Source organism: Phoxinus phoxinus (genome assembly GCF_949152265.1).
Source record: "Phoxinus phoxinus genome assembly, chromosome: 18".
Classification (NCBI taxonomy): Eukaryota; Metazoa; Chordata; class Actinopteri; order Cypriniformes; family Leuciscidae; genus Phoxinus; species Phoxinus phoxinus.
This window is the reverse complement of record NC_136893.1, coordinates 21,983,703-22,007,366: the sequence shown is the minus strand read 5'-3', so window position 1 is coordinate 22,007,366 and position 23,664 is coordinate 21,983,703. Positions and strand designations below refer to the sequence as shown.

Below are 23,664 nucleotides of genomic sequence, written 5' to 3'. Positions count from 1 at the left end.
TGTGGATCATTTATGTGTGTAGGCCCATTCATCCTCTTTTGTGCTGGTCTGTGTTTATCTACCTGTGGCTGCTCCAGATATTATATAAAGCCATTATGATCATTGGAGATTATGTCCAGTCTCTGTGATGCCACTAAAGGGGGTGGGGTGGGACAATACGCCTCGCTTCTGCAATGAAACCTGTGGAAACATGAAACTACTGGACTTAGACAATGAGTAAGTTCCCTCGTGCCTTGAATATCTGGATGGGACATTGGGACTTATGAGGATGAAGTGAGAGGGACAGAAATAGATAGCGGGAGAATGGTGGGAAAGTGATGGAAACATGTTCCACGATGACAAGCTTAAAAGACAGATGGCATCTAAAAAGTGTACTGTTCTTAAATGATGTATGACTTTGAACAAGCGTTAGATTTACATACAGCATCGTCAAAAAAGATACATTTTAAGGTTACAAGCAATCCAGCAGTAGATATTTGCCCTATACGAGTGTACTGTATGTATGTGGATAAACTTGGGTATACAATTATATCCAACTTTAGATTAAGAAAAGGGCAATGGGCAATGATATTACATTTCACGACAAAATATAAAATCAGGCAGTAGAGATTTGCTATATATAAATGTGAATGTACTGTATATGTGAATAAAGTAGTGCTGGGCAAAGATTAATCGCATCCAAAATAAGTTTGTGTTTACATAATATATGTGTGTGTACTGTGTATAATTATTTTGTGTATATAAATATAGACATGCATGAATATATTTAAGAAAAATGTGTTATATATATATAAAATATGTATATTTAATTATATATAATATAATGTATGTAAATATATATACAGTGTATATGCAAATATTTCTTAAATATATACATGCATGTCTATGTATTTATATATAAAAAATAATAATACACAGTAACAGTACACACACATATATTATGTAAACACAAACCTTTATTTTGGATGCGATTGATCGCGATTAATCTTTGCCCAGCACTAGAATAAAGTTAATAACCCACGTTACTTGTAGTGCTTTACCCCCAACACTGATAGTGTTGTTGAGGTATATGTACAAGATTATAGAACTGTATCCCAGACATCTTTGCTTTGTAAGGTGATTGTGCCTTCATAAAGCATATTCACTTTACATATTAAGTGTTCTATAAAAAAAATTACGGCTACTGTTACTAAATGAAAATTTGTTGAACAAGAAAATCAGTAGTTGCCTTGATGAATTTATTTGCTGAACGAAGCATTTAGTGAATGAACAAATTTAAACTGACCAAAACAAAATTTAGGTAAATTCATAAGATACTAATAGTGATGTTAATCTGAATATATCAGGTTTGGTCAAATTTCTCAACAATGCCTCTTTAACAGTGTACTGATGTAAGGCAACAGACCGGGTTTGTAACCGAGCGATTGTCCACATGAGCTGTGATCTTCTACACACATGAGAGGTTAGTGACTATGTGCTACCTCTGAGGCACAGCAATCGAGCAGCGAGAATATTTAACACTGAGCTAATGCCTTCGGGACCTTCTGCCGCAGTAATTCAACCTTCAAAGCTGGCCGAGGGATACTGAGAAACCCAACTTTTCCTAAAAAACTGCCAAACTGATCTTCTAATAAGGGCGTGATGAAGCTGTCCACGAGCCGTCACGACTTTGACTTTCTTTCAGCGACTCCAGCCCAAATTCCACAACGTCCTTCCAAAGACTCACATGACCTAAGAGCCATCGTCAAGTTGGATATGAACTAGTAGCAGCTCACAGTCTATTCAGTAACCACCCGATGATTATTGCAAACAAAAATATCAAGCACTTGCCAAAATATCACGCTTCGATCTGATTGGCAGGTTTGTACCTGCACTTTTAAAGGGATACTATCATGGCACATAAAAGAAAAACAAATTGTGGCTGGTCACTGTACATGCTGGTCAGATGGTCTCTTCCGGTTTAAGTGGGCAGTTCTTGGACAGAAAAAAAGCTGTAAAATGAAGCACATGTGCATTGCTGAGAATATTTTTATGGAACAAGCATTGCATGGAAATGCAGTTTGCTAACTGGCAACGGCTCGCTGTTTTCATCAGAGTATCAGTGTCACCGATATAACAACATAATAAGATCTTCTCAATCGAGAAAAGTGTTCAAACCAACAGTCTTAACCAAGTCCACTGCTATTCTGTCATGATACAAAATACATGCTTCATGAATTCATCTGAAATTTTATTTGCTGGAGTGCATGAGGCCATGATATGAGAACATAAGGGCCAGTGACATGAGCTCAGTTTGTGTTGATCTATTGATTTATTAAAAAAATGCGATTAGTACATGCAGAATATACCTCTATAACAAAAAAAATCTGAATTAAAATATATCCGTTCGCCAAATCTAAGTCAAGTGATGCATGCATGAAAACCATAAAACAGTTAATTATATCATAGTGAACGCATGCAAGCTACAGCAACAATGGAGGCCTACATCGACGAGAGATTGTGCGAAGAGGTTAGAAAGTACCCACATTTGCAAAAAGTAAAAAAAGATGTATACTTTCTGTTTTACGCCGCATGACATCGTGACATTTATTGAAAATGGTATAGACGTTTTTCAAAACTAACATGAATAAATACATTTAAAAAATCTAAAAACGTGGCACTTTAAACTATTTTCATTTCCTTTATTGTAGATTGTTATTTTTCATTGACACATAAACCAACACACTGCCAAATACTGTAAATCCACACTGCTGTAAGCTACTTTACTTTATAAAGTTTTAAATGTGGATATTTTCCCAACGCATCGCTTCACTTCAGAAGGCGTTTATTAGACATGTGGAGCACTTTTATCATGGATGGATGCGCTTTGATGGACTTCAAATCATTTTTACATTATTTTGTGCATATTTGACTGTTAAAGCGGAATAAGCAGTGAAAAATAACTTAATTTAGTATTTAGAGATGGCTTAATGTGTGCGCACTTCAGGTGTGATCGCAAAATCTGCGGGAATGAGTCAAATGATGTGCAGTTCGCGCAATCCCACACCGAAATTCAAGCCCATATGCGTAGCTTAACCGTCTTTGTCCAGCCCTCTCAACATGGCTGCACACAGTCACATTAAGCATTGCTTACTGTAATGCTCTTCTTGATAATCTTTCTTAAGCTTTTACATAAACTTGAGTTATTCCAGAACTCCTTCCATAGGACACATTTCTCCCGTGATCCAACAACTGCACTGGCTCCTGTTAAACAACATATTGAATTTAAGATGTTGCTTTATCCGTAAAAGGCATTTCACAACTTGGCTCTATTTTATTTGTCTTGCCTTCTTACCACTCCCACCCACACTCTTAGATCCTCTTCTGCATTCACTTAAGTTCTTCCACGCATGCGTATGACAGATCCGGGCCACATTTGGTGCGCGGTGAATACACATGTACTAGATGTGGCCCGGATCTAGGTCGACACTATGTTGCTGTCTGGGATCTCAAGCTTTCAGCAATGCTGCCCCTCATCTTCTGCAGGGTTTCCAAAATTGTGACACTCTTTTCCTTTTTTTTAAGTCTTGTGTCAAAACTAATTTTTTGTATGTTGTTTTGCATGTAATGTTTTCGTTTGTAATGTTTTTAAGCTTGCACTGAGGGCTTTTGTGTTTTTAGCCCAAACCGATAGCCTTCTGTTATTTTATGTTTTATATGTTTATTTGCTTGTAAGATGTCCTTAAAAGGCGCCTATAAAAAAATAAATGTTATTATATAAATTTACTTTTTGATAAAATCAATGCATACGTGGCGAGCAAAAGATACTTCTTTCAAAACCATTAAACATTCATTTAAAAAAATCTCACTGACCCCAAAGCTTTGAACGGTAGTGCATATAAAAACATTCTCAAAGAAAATGTAATTGTACCATTAAAAAAAAACATGGAAGATGGGAAAGTTGCAAATAAATGTACAAGTAATTTCCTCTTAGGGCAATGACTGATGGGACACTGTGTCTGAGCTGCTTCCTGTTTCGGCCAATGACTCTGAAGAAGCATCTGAAGAAGTTTGATGTATGAACTTTTGTGTCTATTGTCATACCCTGTGCCGGAGTGTTGTAGTAGGAGAGTAAGACATGTCCCTGTATTTCATCTTATCTGTCAGAGTCACAGAACTAAGCAATGACACTCCACCACAACTAGTCTCTTATCATCTAAATGTTCAGCAAGATTAGGGAAATAACTGACACTCACAACCAAGTCAAGCCTTCATGGGGTAAAGTAAAGACATCCAGGACACACTCTTATGGGAGGTAACAATAAGTGTACATATTAGATACACAAAATACATACATTAGATACACAAAGTACATAGTAGATACACAAAAAAACTGATTGTATGATAGCCGTTAGCTAACCAAGTTAAAGGGGTGGTTGAATATGATTTCACTTTTCTAACTGTAGTTAGTGTGTAATGTTGCTGTTTGAGCATAAACAACATCTGCAAAGTTACAACGCTCAAAGTTCAAAGCAAAGGGAGATATTTACTTTTTAAGAATTTGCTTTTTAAGGACTACAACAAACGGCTGGTAGGGACTACACAACATTCCTCCCGGGTTAGTGACATCACTAACCCTAAAATGTACATAAACCCCACCCCAGGGACACGATTTATGCTAATCAATGACTAGAAGATAATACACATAAGCTACATAAATTCACCAACTAACCATTCAGAAATGTTGTCTACATGGTGTCACTTCTTATTGAGTCTCTCCATCTTTCTGACTCCGGTTTGAACATAAAAGGCTATAAGTTTTGAAATTTTCAGTGTGTGTGTGTGTGTGAGGTAAAAAGGACGAGCTCTTGGAGCTCCGCCCCCTGTGCGGGAGCAGCAGCTCATTTGCATTTAAAGGAACAGACACAAAAACGGTGCGTTTTTGCTCACCCTCAAAAACTGACAATTTTAACATGCTATATAAAAATATCTGTGGGGTATTTTGAGCTAAAACTTCCCATACACACTCTGGGGACATCAAAGACTTATTTTACATCTTTTGAAAAGGGCATTATACCACCCCTTTAACTAAAATGGTAAATGGTAAATGGACTGCATTTATATAGCGCTTTCACAGACCCAATGGCCACCAAAGCGCTTTACATTTTGCCTCACATTCACCCATTCATTCACCGACGGCGGTGTCAGTCATGCAAGGCGCCATCCAGCTCGTCGGGAGCAGCTGAAAAAAAGGCCTTTTAGGTTCTAACTTCAACAGAAAATACAATCTCATTCAGCATTCAGTATACTAGCATTAAAAAGGGACTAGAGGTGAACAGGAAAAAAATATTTACTTTTATGCAGAAATTCAACCTCTTACACTTTTTCTTATAAACCAATCAGAGTATAATTTCCCATTCCCTTTAAAAAGCCAGTTGCGCTCGCGCCATGGCGGATTCGCTATTTACATGGTGGAATTTGCAAATTAACAAAAAATATATATACTGCGCCATTGACTTAAGACCAGATTTCAGTTGGTCAAGGGCGCAGTATTTTTTTGTGTGTTAATTTGCAATTTTTTTTTGTTATTTAGAGAGCACATTAGTAATGTGCACCTATAGGCGGGTGCACAACACGAGTGCACTTTGTCCCGTAGATAGTTTGCTTGCGCACTTTAACCTCGCGCACGAGTAGATCCGTTTCCTCGCTAGAGAAGCGCTCAGTTTTTCCGCTTTTCAGACCAGCACACCCATGGGCAAACAGATGGGCGCAAATATATTTGCTATTTAAACAACGTGGCGCAGGACGTGAAAATGATAACCGCGTCGGGCTGAAACTAGTAAAGAACATTTGCGTCGCGCCTGGCGCTGCATTGCACTGTGTGTGTAATAGGGCCCTGAGAGGGACGGGTCCCCCCAAATAATTAGAAATGGCCAAATTGTCCCTCAGGTAGGCCTATTTGATATTCTTGATGCTGTTTTGATGCACTCCATTGAAGTTTTTAAAGTTAAGTTTTTAGTCAAACTGATTGAGATGACCTATCAAATCAAGGAAAAGGCTAAATAAATATTTGCTAAAAAGCTCTTCTGACATATATGTCAGCTTTCTTTGTGCATGTGTTATCAAAGTAAAAAAAAATTAAGTGAAAGAAGTTTTGCTTGGAACACATGTACACGAATATGTGAATTGTATTGTAAAGTTTAGAGTTCTTATAAACAGAACTTTAGGAATCTGAAATCAAATTGGATTCAAACTGGTTACATTGTATGGAAACGAGCCATGTGAATGAGTTGACATTTTATTGATAGAGATTTAATTTCATTGCAACCAGAACATTGCTTTAAATTCTGTAATATTTGTCCTTTGTCCACCTTTGGTATCCACTGTTACTTTGCCAGCTTCTTCTGAGACTAACACATATAAATGATGGTCAGATGAATTCAGGATGCCATCTTTAATCCCTCATGGATAATGCAGTTTCAGTGAACCACATGCTTTGTCTTCATTCAAACTAAATACCCAACTCACTCACCCAAACCTCCACCCCCTCAAAAACATGAGCAACAGCAACAATGTGCACCATTCATATTCTTTATTCTTCTGCGAGAGCGTGTGAGAGAACGATTCCCACTGTCCCACCCTCATATTTCATATTTCAGCCTAACGAGCTCGGCCACAATTATTAAACCTTTGTTTCGTCAGATACACAATTAAACAGACACACTACAGCCAGCATGACTGTTTTAGGCTTTCTTTCACAAGGGACGAAACAAAGCATAGTTTACATTTAAATTATTAATTATTTATCCATGCATTATTTTTTAAAAATGAATAATCTTTCATCAAAATAACTTCCCCTTCCCTCTTGCAGCGACAACTCCTCTCTTCTCTGATGATGTGGGGGCGGGGCAACCTGTCACTCACACGAGATCCACCAATAGCAAACCACAACCATCCAATCATCAACATGGACAAAATATTTGTTTCTTGTTCGAGAAGCCGACTCACTTGGATAAACGCCACAACAGGGCAGAAGAGACTATTGTAACTTAAGTTTCATGTTGACTCTTTGAGTAACATGGCCTGGTTGTATTAACTGTGCACAAGTTTCAGCTTAGCCTAGATGTATCACAAATGGGGACAAAGTTACAACTTTAGTTGTAGTTACAACAAAATTTTAAATTTCACCACAAGCTGATCATTATTTTCATGTTATCAGCTGCCTATGATAGCTGCCCAAAACTGCTAAACAACCAGGCAATATATACAAAAATAACAAAAAATGTTATAGCCTATAAACAATAAATGTCTGACAAATAAAAATCTATACCATTTTGTAAAAATTATTTAAAATAAATTCAAGTATCAGCATAAATATTCAATACGCTGCTAATGATTTTAATGTTATGGCCAATAACCAATCCCCAAAAAATATTGGTAAAAAAAAAGTGATAAGCCAATAATTATTTTCATGTTATGGCCAATATCTGATAATTGTCTGATATTAAAATCTATACTACTTAGTAATACAATATTTAAGATAAAACACAACAAATTTTCAAAAATTATGATATTACAAATAACTTTAGAATAAACATAACATACATTAGTTTATGTAGAGCTTACAGCCAACTAAGTGTTGCGTTGTAGTTAAAAAGTCTTTTGAACTTTACTTAATAAAAGCCTGGCCAGCAGAGCAGCACCTCTCTAGAATCTCTTATCCTGCAAATGGCACAGAATAAAACAACTTCCATGATAGAGAAGAAACCCGGGCCTGCTGGTCAACAGATAAGCCTGTGTGGTGAAGATGTTGACCAAAACAACTGAAAGAGGCCCGGGCGGCTGAGTGTACTGACCGACCTAGACACCATCGCAGTCATTTTACTCAGAAGTTGAGTTTATTTCCTCATGTTCTGCCATAGGTAAATTGTAATGCCTTTAAAACACACAATAGACCATTCATAAGCGATTTCTTATCATTTAAGTTTGTTTGTTCACATCTGAAGTATTTCCTTACGGTCTCAAAGTTAGGCGTGTCAACATGTGTACAGTTGCCATGGCACCACACCCATCCCATAATCCCCCTCTGACTCTGTCTCTACACAAAAGGAATATAAGAGTGTCTTAAAACACAACAACTTGTGGATGAAACTAGATGTAAATCTTCTAGAATAAACGGCTGAAACATTCCTCATCTCCGCAGTGGATTCTGTTAGCATGCAGCGGTGCTGGAGACGGGAGTTATTCATCACAGAAACACTGAAGAGAGTATCACGTTCACCTCAGACTTAAAGCACACTAGTGCAGCCTACACTTCCCAGCATCCCCTTCTAGTGCTGCATAGCTACTTACTGCAATACTATTACTATATCTACGCTATATAGTACGGACACTGTGCAGAGTACGCAAATACTGTACGAATTATGAAGCCGAGATGACCAGCTACATTTGGTGCAGTTCGTCATTTGATTAGGTCACATGACCAGATGTTGCGTACTACTGTTTGAAATGGTTATCATTCATTAATGTGTTGTTTCTCATAATATTTTTTAAAATAGTAAACAGTATACTCTGAGTATTTTGAAAAAGTAGCAGTAATTTATCATATAAAATCAAATATTCTATAGCACATCAAAACAATAAATCAGGTGACCAAACAAAAGCAATAAACAGCATGTATTTTACAGTGTTATTTTGTTTTTATTACTTGTATACATATACATAATTATGTAAATAATTTAAATAATGTTTTTTAGTGATATACTATTATAGTATTGACAGTTTGAATAAGCTTTTATTTTATATTTATTTTATAATTATTTTAAGTTTCAGTAATATTGTTTTGATCTTTTAATATTTCTACTTAACGTTTTAGTCACTTCAACATTAACTTATTTCAGTTATTTCTAATTTAAAAACATTTATAATGTTATGTTTATATATATAAAATTATAAAATATAAGTTATATATTTATTTTTATATTTAAATGTTGTATCTTCATTTCAATTAAACAATTTTGTAATAGTTTTAGTCAATAATAACAACATTTTAACTTTTTATATATAATCCACGCCAACCAAACATGACACCATCTAGCAAATATGAACTCAAAAAAAGCAAATTGAAAACAGAAAGACTGAGAAAAGGCAACAAACTAGTAAGTGTTCTCCAGAGAATACAAGAAGGCATTTTTGAGCGCTGTGGTCAGTGCATTGTGGAAAACATTTCCACATAATTCATTTAAACTTGTAATTAATAAAAGGTCTGAACTGAGAAATAATGTAATTCAGTTTTGCCAACACACACACACACACACACACACACACACACACACACACACACACGCACACACGCACACACACACACACACACACACACACACACACACACACACACACACACGCACACGCACACACACACACACACACACACACACACACACGCACACGCACACACACACACACACACACACACACACACACACACACACACAGCTGATGTCTGTTGTGTTTCGAAGCCCTCCGGGAGGGTGTTGGCTGGAGGAAACAGGAGATTCTATTGTGTACGTGTGAGCGTGTTTGTTTGTTTGGGCCTTGTGTATTTTGTGAGCTAATTGCTTTCAGAGAGAAGACACCAGCTCATAGGTTCAGAAGATGGATGAAAAGAGCAAAAACAATGAAAGACAATGAAAGTGAGAGCAAAAAAGAGAAGTATGACTGTATTCCCACAGGAAGTATAATAGTGGCAGGTGATCTAACATGAGCTCACTCACTCTTCAGTTTGGTCTCTCTTAGGTTTTTTATTTCCTCAATTTCATTATCGTTTCCTTGTTCTAACTTGTCTTTTTTTTTTTTTTAAAGGCAATCTCTAAAAAATACAATAAAATAAAAATTTAAACACCTTCCAGCATCCCCTTCTCTGGATAGCTACATACAATTTCTGCACCACATAGTACCCTACCCTGCGCATAGTATGCAAATATGATTTATGATACCCGGGGGTTATTCCTGAAAGCACGTTATGCAACATACCCAGGTAAGTTTATGGATAAGTAAACGTATAACCTCAACCTTTCCTTCCAAAAACAGAAGTAACTTTCAGGGTTTGTGAGCAGCCATAGCAACTCCCTCTCTGAACATAACCTGCTCCAGAGCTCATGTTCCTGGGATAGTTTACTTCAGATACGCCCCTCTGAGCTCGAGAGATATTCACCGCATACGTATCCTGTGGGTGTGACAGCACAGATCATGCATAACATTACTTTATAACGTTATATCATTTATCATTAAAGCATTAATAGACGTCATCTATGGGAATGAAAGCGAGGCTGTGAGGGATAGACATTCATCTCTTCAGGGGGTTGTACTGTTATTTAATGTGTTTTTGGATTGTTCTGCTGACAAAACACTACTGACATTTCTTGGAAAGATATTTTGCAAAGGAAAAACTCCAGACAACATGAGCTGTGGAAAATTATATGTGATCTAGGAGCTTTATACAGCTTTTTATAGCGGATGCCATTAAAAACACGGTAAGTTTATCCCTCACAGCCTCTCTGTCACACCCGTCATGACGCTGCTCTGAATAAGGTCTATATAACATAAACCAATGTTTATTAAACAATTAAAAGCTTGTCTTTTTTGTTACTGGACATTTTCTGTATAATATAAATGATAAAATATACATATAAAATCCATTCGATGGACACTTTACTATCCCATGAGGCCACGGGAGAGGATTTATGAATAGGGGTGAAGCAACACAACTGACGCTGGGAGGTCACATGACAGTAAGATGGCGAATATAGTAAATATTACCCACATTCATACTTTATACAGTATCATTTATATATATACGATATCACATATATCATTTTTAATGGTCGCAAAGTAAATTCAAATTCGAAATCCAGGACCTACTCAGACAGTACATGATTTCGGACGCACCGAATGTCCTTTTGTGCACACCATGTACATGATTTAGATTTAAGATCCATCTCACTAGTCTCCAGCCAGTGTGTATTCACGACGTAGTCCTAACGGAAACTGTCACAATGAAATACTAGACAGGAAGAGAAAGGAGGAAGTTCCCCGAAGTAAACCAACTCAACTTATCAAATGGGAATTCTTCTGGCTGAAGTTGATGGAACCAGGACAAAAGGTATTATGTTTCATTTCATATTATATTTCAACGAGATCTAGGCCTGGCACGATAACTACGTTTTGTTGTACGATATATTGTCCCAGAAATAATTGCGACGAACAAGATTATTGTCATTTTAAGACCATTTTATGCCACTGAATATATAATCATAATATAACAGCATAATAATGCAAGTAGGCCTACACACTTTGAAATGACAACAACCTTTTAATTCTTTAGATTATGGAAATAAATCATTAGTAAACAATAGTAATAGTAATCAAAAAGTAACAAGTAGAAAAATACACACTTGCAAATGCACAAAAGGAATTGATACAGTTTTGATACAGTTACTATCGCCTCCTGTTGCTTGAGTGCTTCTTTCTAATGAATGCTACAAAACACATTGTATAGCGCAAGCTGGCTTAGGCCATGCCTCACTAACGAAACTGTTTACCAACGTGAACAAACAAGATATCACCAACGCGATTCTAGCACGTGAGCACAATAAACAAACAATGTTTCCTAGTGACTATACAACTGCGCTAAAACCAAATGAGAAAAAGATACAAAAACACTTACAGTTACTGTCACCTCCTGTTGCTTGAGTGCTTCTTTCTAATAAATGCTACTAAACACACTGTATATATAGCGCGAGCTGGCTTAGTACTCACTACCGAAACTGTTTACCAACGTGAACAACGTCCTGTTGCTTGACTGCTTCTTTTCATAGCGTTTGCAATGGAGAAACTCAAGGACCCAACCATTACACGCACTTTTCGTTTGAAACTACTTGCCTCTACTACCTACTTACCTTTGGCCTCTGTCCATCATGGCCTCCTAATCTTCTCCATATACTGATATTTTTTTAGATGAACTTTGATATTTGAGTTGACTAAACTTAAAAATTAAGGCAGCACGAACACCTGCTTTAAGTTGAAACAAAAAAAATGTTTTTCATTGAATGTTTAGTTCATAACTTAGAGAGAACCTTGCCAGAACATTAGCCAAAGTTCCCTGTTAGTTGGGTAGATGATATCTTAAGAAAAAACAGGCTAATAATAAAATCGGCACTGGACAACCAATACTTCGAAAGTCATGACTTACCCATGAGTCTGACCCACATGTTCAGGAGTTTCCTCATTTGGAGAAAAAAATATTTACTAAACTGTAAAAAAAAAAAAAAAAAAAGGAAAAAGGAAAAAAAAAAAAAAGTTCTCCCAAAATGGGAATTCTGTGAATACTCTCGTGTCATTCATGTTGCAGAACTGAAGAACTGGATCAGTCCAATTCATCAATGAATCGTGCAAATTGAAATGTGAACCAGACCAAACGATTAATTGAAAAGAATGATTTGTTCACGAATCATGTGACATTGATACTTTTCTCATGAACTTTTACTTATGAATGCATAAATAATGACAGGATTTTTATTTTGGGGTGAACTATCCCTTTAAACAATAAGGCTAATGCACTCAAGCTACTTATAGACAAAACAAAAGAAAAAACAAGGCATGAAAATTATGGGCGATTGTCTGAAACATACACGCTAGATTTCTGAGTCATCAGCCTCGAGTCCAAACACCCCTTCCACATCAATGTACTACAATTAATCTGTGAGCGAGAGAAAGAGTGCATGCACGTGCACAGCTTAAAAATAGATTTACGACTGTATGAATTGTTCTATAAATAGGACCTATCTATGGTGCGGCATTAACAACACACAGTTGTAATTCTTGTGGTCAGTTTTAACCGCTGGGACGGCTGCAAACAGACGGTATGTCTCAGATCACATAGATTATTGAAGGCAGAAACACACAAATGCTCCAGCAGCAGAACCAGCAGGGATGGTGCGCTGGTTTAATGAGTCACAGAGGAAAGGGGAAATGCCTGGATGCAGTGTCCACACTGCAGGATAAATTGGCCTGTATAACACTGCAGCTTTCTGAGAAATCTACACTCAGATCCGCTTCGGCCAATCAGAGATAAGTGCACGTGTCATCACTGCTTGCTCTTCCTAAAACAATTGACTGACAACAAAGGTCACGTTGAAAAGATTTATGAAAAAACAAGGTGGAAGTTTCAGACGTACATGACAGATTTTTTTATTGGGAAGTTATCATTGTCTATTTTATTGTAATACTTCCTTGTAGCCACTTTGGTAAAAAACTAAAAAGAAGGTTAAACCATTTACAGGTTTTTAAATAAAGTATTTTGAGATCTAAGTGGGTAATTTTCTTTCCTAATTTATCATTAGGATTTATCACACACAAGTCATTTTGACTGATTTTCACTGTATTGTTATCGTTGGAAATAATGTTGTATTGTCTATTTTACAAATACAAATTTCATGTTCATTTTTTTTTTTAGTTTCTAAGGGCTCTAAATTAACAATATGATCAAAACTTAGCTAAAAAAACTGTTGTACATAATCTACTTTTCAACTACTGATTAATAGTTCATACTTTTTAGCAAGTAAAGGGCCTTTTAGTATAAATTCAGGTCGTGATGCATGTGTCTTTTTGATGGTAAATCTTTACTGGTTTTTATAAAGTAAATGTATATCTTCTATATTTTTATTATTTCAAGATGAACACTTACTGGACTGAAGCATGAAATCCTGAAAATCATGTTAAAATGTGAGTATTAAATATGATCCATCAGGATTTTGAGGAATATGTATTGTTCATCTCTCAATCATGTTTTGCCAACCACAATAAAAACTACAGAGCTTTGATCATAAAACTAAGCATTTAAATATCATCTTACAAAGATATATTATTGGGAGATTTTGAGTAACAACTGGTATGGATTTTATGAAAGTATTATACTGTTATAAAAGCTTACTTTTTGACCCTATAAATAACAACAACTGCACCAAATTGCAATTGTTTTCTCAGTTTAGGCTTCTGAATAAAATTTAGCCATTTTTCGTCCTTGAGTGTGAGCTTCATGTTCTCTCTAAATTATTCAATATGAGCCATTAAAGCAAAAACATAAAACACATTTCATTAGATTTGTGTGTCTTAATGTTTCATAAACTCAAACAATTATCTGACTATTATTTTAAAGACCAGGTTTAACAAGAATCTCTTTATTCATCATAATATCATAAATATAAATATAAATCAGCTAAACCTCCAACCCGATCTTACAAGAAAACGCAAATATTTCACAAGGTTGCAATTTTGCATGAATTTGTATGATGGTGTGTAGGAATATATACGATTTGCAATAATAATAAAACATCTAAGAATTTGCATGCACCACTAAGCATAATCCTCATAATAACAGCTTTGGCTTGTTCGTCGCACAAAACTATTGTATAGCTTTGGAAGACTAGTGAGGCTTGGAAGATTAACTACCATTTTATGGACCTATATTTGTGCTTTTTTAAAGCTTGACAGCCATCATTTTGTTAAATGAAAAAGAGCATCCTGGACTTTCAGTAAAATATCTCAATGTTCCACATGTCACTTTGAAACAATATCAAGGAAAATAAATGATAACAGAACTTTAATTGGGCGAACTATGTCTTTGAGAATGATAAGAGAGAGATACTCCTCATAATCTCCCTACCAAAGTTCATCTTGTAATTTCATGTGTTTGTCCTCTGTGAAAAAATAATAATCATTTTTTTGGCTCCCATGAAGTCTAAACATACGGTAAGGACAACTAATCAAAATCTTGATGGCTTAAAAATTAGAACATAACCAACACGACTTTGATAATGGCAATGCATCAAAACCTTGAAGGAATATAGTAGGTCAAAACAAATTTAAGCTCTATCGGCTAGCACAGAAAATAATTCAGACTCAGAAAAACAAACAAAAGAGCTTGTGTACAGAAATGACTCACTCACCCCATAGACTTCTATTGTAATTTCTTGACTGTCAACACGGTTTGTTTGTTTTTAGAAATTCAGGGACGAGTGTAAGTTATTTTCTGTGTAAATCAATTGAGCTGAATCAATAATAATTCTTTTAACGTTCTCTCTTAACAACGGAAGTCTCTCCTCAATGTCTTGCTAATATCCTAAAGCCAACTTGACCACATATACATAGTTTTATCTCTGGAAAAGGAAGGAGAGTCATTATAATATGTGTTGACTTAATCAAATGTTAAGAGCTTACGATAAAAGGCACAGGCGTACTGCAAACATTGGGGACTAACGCAAATAATCCGGCTAGATATAGCAGACAGTCTTCCACTATGCAAAGGAATCCTCACAGAGATCTGCTAGCCGGCAAAACAGTCCTTTAATTAAAGGATGGAAATGTGTTTCTAAGCAAGCGTTCCTTCCTGCATTAATGGGGCCAAGCATTCTGCTTTGTCTTCCTGATTGTTTATAATGAAATGACCTCCTGTTCCCGTTCTCTCCCACTACTTTGTACAGTAGAAGTAAACAGTTTCACAGCGCGCTATGGTCGTACAGTGACCCTAAGGTCAAGACCTCGACCTCCCTCCTTTTACACACACCCACGACCTCCTCATGTCCCCAACACACACACACACACACACACACACATATAAATACACAAACACCCGGGAGAAAAGTACAAAGCGTCCCTTGTGTAGGAGCACAGAGGCCTGGGTGACAGCGCTTAACATGATGCTGATATTTTCATGGGAGGAGCGCGAGGAGAGAAAAGGATCTGCTCTGCCGGGGCGGCTCATTGAACCACACCGCCTGACCTTCATCCTACCCCCGAGGTCCTTGGCTTGACTCACAACAACACACTGCGGCCACAGATAGCACAGCCAAAGCCTGGCACAGCGCTTTCAAACATGCTACCAATACACACGCGATACAGACGATGCTAACATGCTAATATTAACAAATACATCACGCACAAAAGCACCAAATGCCTATTCACATCAAATTTATTATAAGTTTAGCTGTGAACCGGTTTGCTAATTTCCAACATTTTGCTTATTTCAGCAACACGCCCTCCCTCTAAAACCCCGCCTCCAAAGACGTCTCAGCCAACCAGATGCCAGCAATTCAAAAAATATGATTCATGCAACATGAATCATGAGCAAAGAGCTTTTCTGACTGGCTAATATAGTAGGAGACCCTAAAAAGGTATTTCAAGGGGCTAAAAATGCTAACATTTCCACCATGCTGCTTTTCCGTTATGTAAACTACTGAAACCCATGAGCTTGTTGTTTGCAGTGCACAATTTCTGAGCTATAGGAACATTTGCCACACAGTGAGAATGAAACAATTGTGAATATTAATGGTTTAACCAAATGACAGGCTAATATAATGGCCAAGATGATCAATTTTGAGACCAGCATCTGTTGATAAGCATGTGTTTTTGCCAGATGTTCATATTTTAGTACATCATGAGGGAAATTGTAGGGAAATAGTGTTTAATTTCAGCAATTTTACGTACATATCATCCATGTTATATGGGTCATCATCAGCCATCCTGGGCTACGTTTCCCAACAGCATCAAAAGCCAAATAGATTGTAGAAACCATTGGCACCAAAAGTCTCTATGATCTACTTAAGCTTACAATGTTTTTGGGAAACATCCCTGGTCTGTACATACATCAATCATAGACAGATTGTCAACTAAGTTGGGTAAATACCGTGAAAGCAGAAAACATTTACTAGGAAAGTGTGTTAACATGACATTTGACAGAATCGATTCTCTAAAAGAATGGCTACCTCACTGACAGGTTACCTATTAACAGAAATATCACAACACACTGACAAGAAATCATTATTAGCAGACAAAAACAATAGAGTATTCAAAACAGCACTGTCTGCTACTTTTGTTTTCTGTTGTAGATTGTATTTAATATGCATGCATGAAAAGCCAAATAGTATATAAATATATTTACTTTAAATATTATTCTAGTAAAAAAAAAAAAAAAAAAAAATTCTCACAACTATCAAGAATGAATCATTCATAAATATCATCAGGTTTTTGGGGATGTGCACTGCACTGCATTAGTTTTCGAAACCTGAGCCTTGTCATATAAAGATCATCCTCCATTTATCTGATTTGAGATTATTGAACTTGACACACAGGGTCACGAGGGTCTACAGTGGTTCTCTCTATGATATCATTTCCTGTTTTGTTTTTTATCTGCAAGATTCGGCATGTTGCACATGACTTAAATTTGAAAAGTAATAATAATAAAAGATAATGCTAAAGTACTTGAAAAGAAAACCTTTTCCTTTCATTCTTTTAAAGAAGCTTCTTCCTGATATCAGATCATTCATACATTTCAGAAAGTCACTCCATCTATGAATTGCATTTTCATGCATTTTTTAAATAAATAACTAAAAATGTAATTGACCCCTTAACTGCAAGCCCTAAACAATTAACATTTCTAATGGGGCTTTTTCATAATATGTTTTCTTGAAAGCAAAAAAAATGGGACAGAACGCAGGCGGTGTCACATCTTTAAAATATTTTTCGCTTGAAAAGGCACATTGATGGGGAGCTCAAAAAAACAGTGGAAGATGCAACATCCAAAGCATCAGCATTTTTATAGCTCTAGCATTGGTTTTAAATGGGATTCATTTAAAGAGGGTATTTGTTTTAAATGGGACTGTTCTCAATTCCTAACTCTAGTCAAATACACTCAAATATAATGAAGGAATAGATCAAAATCAAATCTGAAGCTTAGTTGGAATTGAAATGGATGACTCCAGAGCAGGACCCACCTGTTTCCCGAGGAACTCATCCTCCTGATTCATCCTCCACGTGGTGAGGAGGTGTATGGAGGACAGCACTCCTCCGCTGACCACTCCCGCCCTCATCCGCACGGGCAGCAGTGTGTAGATGATGTAGATGAAGAAGACGGACCACCAGATCCCCTCCGAGGCGCTGCGGGGCGCGACCATCAGCACCCCGAACACCTGCACCACAATTAACACTCCAATCACAAGGTAGCTGACCATCCACATGTAGTCCTGGTGGAACCCGTTCCGGTTGCACACCACCATCAGCGCCAAGAAGAGGGCCATCGCCACGGAGAGCACGGAGGCGTAGACCACGTCGGGCGGCCCGTGGATGCAGTGGAAGGTGAGCATGACCCCACAGACGATCACCAGGACGCCCATCAGCATTGTGAGGGAGCTCTGATTGAGCCTAAAGAAGTAGCGCTGGTAGAGACGCTCCAGCTTGCGCGACTGGAACTTCTTGGATTGGAACACGCGCACCACCCGCTGCCAGCAGTCGGCCGCCGTCACCGACCCCGTCCCGCTGGCCGTGTCGTCGCTGGAGCCGTCGCAACCCAGGCCGCCACCTTTCCGCCCCTTGACCTCGCCGTCCTCGAAACCCAGGTCCACAGATTTCAGCCCCATCCCCTCCCCCCCACCCCCAACTTTCCCGTAGTGGTCTTCCTGCCATCCGCAGCGCATGCCGAAGTTGCCCCCGCCCGTCACTCCTCCTCCTCCTCCTCCAGAGCGGGTGGCCTGAGAGTGGGGCGGCTGGGGAGGAGGCTCCATGGCTTCCACGTCCCGCAGGCAGCTCATGTAGCGTGGGTTGCAGAGAGAGGAGCCAACCTTGCGCTTGGACTTCTTGCCATTGCGCTCGCCCCACACGGTCTTACGATCATCCACTCTGGCCACTAGGAAGCCGTTGATCCAGGACATTCTGTAGGGAGGCATGAGGAAAATCGAAGTCAGACACAGAGTATGATGGTATTGTGCCATGCTTATGTGGGTCAGACAAAAAAAAAAAAACGTTTAAAAGACGTGCGGTCTTTAGAAATGTACTCATGTAGGTTTAATATGGTTTTGAAAAACGTTTTTACAATTTACGAGAAATGTCAAGTGGCGTAGCCAATAAGTAGAAGACATAATATACTTTCCGTCCTTTACAATTAATCTTGATCATTATTTTCAAAAACATTATACCATATCACAGGTGAAACTCGAAAAATTTGAACATCGTGCAAAAGTTCATTTATTTCGCCGCATTGAGGCAGTAATACATGCAAAAAACCAAGGCCCAAACCAAGTACTACTGAGTACATATGCATGATTATGCTTTTCAGAGGGCCGACATTTCTGTATTTAAAATCCTTTTTTTTTATTGATTTCATGTAATATTCAAATTTTCTGAGATTTTGAATTTGGGGTTTTCATAAGCTGTAAGCCATAATCATCGAAATTATAACAAATAAAGGCTTGTAATATCTCACTTTCCATGTAATGAGTCTATATAATATATTAGTTTCACCTTTTAAGTTGAATTACTGAAATAAAGGAACTTTTGCACGATATTCACATTTTTCGAGTTTCACCTGTATATGACAGATTTTTTTTTAAATAAGCAGTTTTTTATTATAAAAATAATAATAAAACAGGTAACACTTTACAATAAGGTTTCATTTGTTAACACAAACTAACAATGTGCAATACTTATATAGCATATTATTAATCTTAGATAATGTTAATATCATTTACTAATACATTTTTAAGATCAAAAGTCGTATCTGTTAACATTGGTTGATACATTGTGAAATAACATGAATATGAACATGTTGAAGTAACATTAAAGGAATAGCTTACTTAAAAATGAAAATGTCTTTCTTCTGCTGAACACAAAGGAAGATATTTTAAAGAATGTCGGTAACCGAACAGTTGATGGATCCCACTGACTTCCATAGTAGGGAAGAAACAAAATACTATGGAAGTCGATGGTGTCCAACAAATGTTCAGTTACCGACATTCTTCAAAATATCTTCCTTTGTGTTCAGCAGAAGAACGAAACTCATTCAGGTTTGAAACAACTTGAGGGAGAGTAAATGAATGATGACAGAATTTCCATTTTTATGTTAACTATTCCTTTAACATAGATTAATATATTTACTCATTGTTAGTTCATGTTAGTTAATGTATTAATTAATGTTAACAAATGAGACTTATTGTAAAGTGTTACCATAAAAATATTATGTGAAACCCCCAAATAACTACCAAATCTTTTCATGAATCTCGATATTGTAATGAGGCTTTTCTTCTTCATTATGATATCAGGAAAACATATCAAAATTAATTTTAATCGAGTTATTAAAAACATGCTCATCAGAGAAGAATCAGAATTTGTGTGTTTTTTTTGTGGATCTCTTTACCTGTGTGGGTTCTGGTGTGCGACCCAGCCCTGATCTTGCTGTCCGAGACACTCATTTAGAGCAGTGGATGAGTGAAAGCAAAAATGTGGAGTTCAGACAAGTGAGTGACGGCTATCAGGGAGTCCGGATGCGTTTAGTTACTGTAGACTGGCCTGATGGATCTGGAGACCTTTTACTGAAACTCTGTTCAACTGTATCTTCATAACATCTAGATCTGTTGACGATAAACCATCGATAGAAACAATGTGAGATAAAAATTAAAAAATAAACATTTACAGAATCTGGACAATTTCACTGTTGAATTAAGACATCCAAATGCATTTTATACTGCAATGTTTAATTAGTTGTAGATGGTTATCACAACACATGCTTTCACATTGCCTAACATTCCCTTTCTCTGACAGGAACACTGGAATTACACTGCACTTGAACTAAGCAATAAAACAATCGCAACCAATATGGAAAGCAACAGGTTCATTTCCCTAAACTGTCACAGTTTTTCTAATCAATGACTGGCAGCTCTTAAATCTATATACACTTCACTTCCTTATCACCAATGATTAATAACAATATGCCTAAGTAAACCAGTTAAGAAGGCTCAGAAACTGTAACAATAGATCTAAGTTTCACATTTAAGATATTTTGAGCTTTAAATGTTACTCTAGCATGGCTGTGGGTCCCAAGGCCGGAAGGATGAGGCATTATGCTAAAAGAACTTTTTTTTTTAAAGGGACCATGACATGGATTTTTTTATTATTTTAATGTGTTCCTTTAGGTTCGCTTATAATGTTAATAAAGTTTTTTGCACACAAACAAACACACAAATATATGCAGGAAAATTATCATTTTCAACCTTCATTGTCTGAAATTATCAGTTTTTAAGGAGCGGCCCCTTTAAGGCTTGTCAGTAAACGGCCACTGTTATTGGCTGACGTCACTGCATTGAAAACAGTATCGACGCCCACTTGTTATTGGACACAAGTAAGTGTTTGAAAACACTTAAGGTTTGTGATGTAACTGATGTCAGATCCAATACCGCTGACTGCTTCAACTTTGAACAAAAGGTTCTTTGCAAACTCTCCATTACACTCGTTTACCTAACAATCTGCAGTCAAATGCTCAGAACAAACATAAAATCCATCGACACGATCCATGAGGCCATTAAAATAAACCATCCACTTGTTTCTGACACTGGGATCCTTCTGAAGTCTGTACAGAGACACAAACAAGCTGTTTAAACTAGACGAGTCAAAGCAAACTTTCGTTCCCTCGTCCATTTGTCCTGTTGTCGACAGACTCAAGTGTGTGAAGTCAGAAACTGAATGCGCATCTGTATACTGTATCCAGTGTAGACAGCGACAGTGATTATAATGGGCTCTAATATGCTTTTGTCACGACATGACGTCCACATCCAGTGTAGGCAAATGTCCGCCGTTAAGCGACTAAATACAAGTGGGCGGAGCCTATGGTGCGATAATGTACAACTATTCGTCGATGTCTTGCTCTGGAGGCGGTCGTATGCACATATATATTTGCCTGTATAACGTCACAGATCCTTTAATATCAAAACGAGCTGTTTTTTGGAGCTTGATTAAATAAATGCTTTGTTTATAATGAGGAAGACATTTTAAGCTTTGAAATTACAGGATGTTTTAATGGTACAAAGACCTCTTATATGTCAAAAGATCAGGGCTAATTTGATTTCTAATATCATGACCCCTTTAATCCTAAATCACCATAAACATTATTCAGCACTGTACATTTTCATAACACATGTTTATTGACGAGTCTAGAGTCCATTCTTTGTATTTGTATGTACTATGCATATTTTACAGTTTGGCAATATTGTATATGTTAACAATCATGCAAATAAAGCTTTGGTGAATGCAACACTGCATTTGAAAAGTATCACTGGATAAGAAGAAGATATATAACACTGTTCTCTAGGATACTTGATTTGCATTGGCCAGTTGTGGCATCCAGTCAAATATATCTGAATAATATATCTGTATAACTGACTGCTCATCATTCATTTATAACTTTGCATTAATTATCATTGCCTAACTATTCTATCTTACATTTCTTTAGTATGCATTATATTTAGAAGACACTCACATGCAGTAGCAGCACATGGCACTTCCTATCAATGATACTTGTTTCTTTAATCTGAAAGTAACAGTCCCGGTATATTCTGCCTAATCAGAAAATGACAGATAATCAGAGGTAAGACGTGATCAACTTAAACGGATCCTCCGGCTGTCAATCACTCAGTCCTGGCAGGCTTAAACCAGCAGAATGAACAAATAAATTAACAATATTCTAAACACAAATGAACACATAGCACATATTTGTCTTACATATCTGGATCTGGACGAGCTGGTGATGTTAAAGGTATTGATTCAGCATTTTACTGGCACATATTCACTTGTATAGGGCATTTTGACTAGTGATGGGAACTTGGGAAGTCTGACTCAGTGAATCGGTTCTTCCAAACGGTTCATTTAAAAGTTCATATCAAAAAAGGTTTCAGTGGTTCTTACGTAATGACGTGTTCCCTGACATCCCAGCGTGCCAAATTATATCGTCCAAAACGTTCCAGTAAAGACATATAAGCACATATTGAGGTTTATTATGGTTTTTATTTTACGTTTCGTTAATAAGCGTGTTTATTATAATGTCTATTATTATAATTATAATGTCATGTGTGTGCTAGTTCAGTTTGTTTCAGCTATGAGTCACTGGGATCTGAATTCAATTTACATTAAACATGCTAAAAATTTACATCTCTAATTTTACACATTTTAGTAGTAATAATAATTCCTAATAAAATCAACTATTTTAATATGTTTTGCGATAAACTGTCAACCAAGTCTTAAAGGCGCATTGAAGTCCCTTGACACGCACAGCATTTTTGTTGTTTTGATGTCATTTCCACTGAAACAGGAAGACAGGGCGGGGCATATCGAACAGCTCCTCCCCCTTTTAAAATAGCGTTTAGTTTATCACAGCTCGGCCAGAGCCGTTGAGCTCGGTAAAGCCGCAGTTTCCTCCTAATCTCTAACCGTTTCTACTCCTAATCTCCTCCATATCACTTTACAATATAGAATTATGTGCAGAATTCAAATGGGTCCGATCAGTTTTCTGTTATGTGCCGACCCGCACATATGATCCGTTCTGTGCTCTCGTGTCTCTGGACCGGAGCTGAGGTGGTTCACGTGACACTTAACATGAACCAGACTTCATTCACCCCAATGGAAAGCATATTTACACTGTCTGAATCGTTCCATATCCCCTATATAGTGAACTATGTGCCATTTACCATGTAGAAAATGGTAAATGTGTGAACAAGTGACCACAGCTTCAGCTTCTATTTATAATGTAGGAGGCGGGACGCTTCAAATCCTAGAGAGCATTTGATTGGACAGTAAATCTGATGAGAAGCA

The 23,664-nt window shown here is 37.1% G+C and overlaps 1 protein-coding gene across 1 annotated transcript in view; it reads right to left on the bottom strand.

Moving 5' to 3' along the window:
- adcy6a (adenylate cyclase 6a) overlaps positions 1-23,664 on the bottom strand; it is a 56,111-nt gene that overhangs the window by 30,572 nt on the left and 1,875 nt on the right. Inside the window, exons 2-3 of the mRNA XM_079587998.1 lie at positions 20,222-20,435; positions 17,808-18,741 (exon numbers count right to left, since the gene is read on the bottom strand). Of these exons, the coding sequence (XP_079444124.1) occupies positions 17,808-18,740 (933 nt within the window). The 5' untranslated portion in view covers position 18,741; positions 20,222-20,435. The remainder of the gene's footprint in view (positions 1-17,807; positions 18,742-20,221; positions 20,436-23,664) is intronic.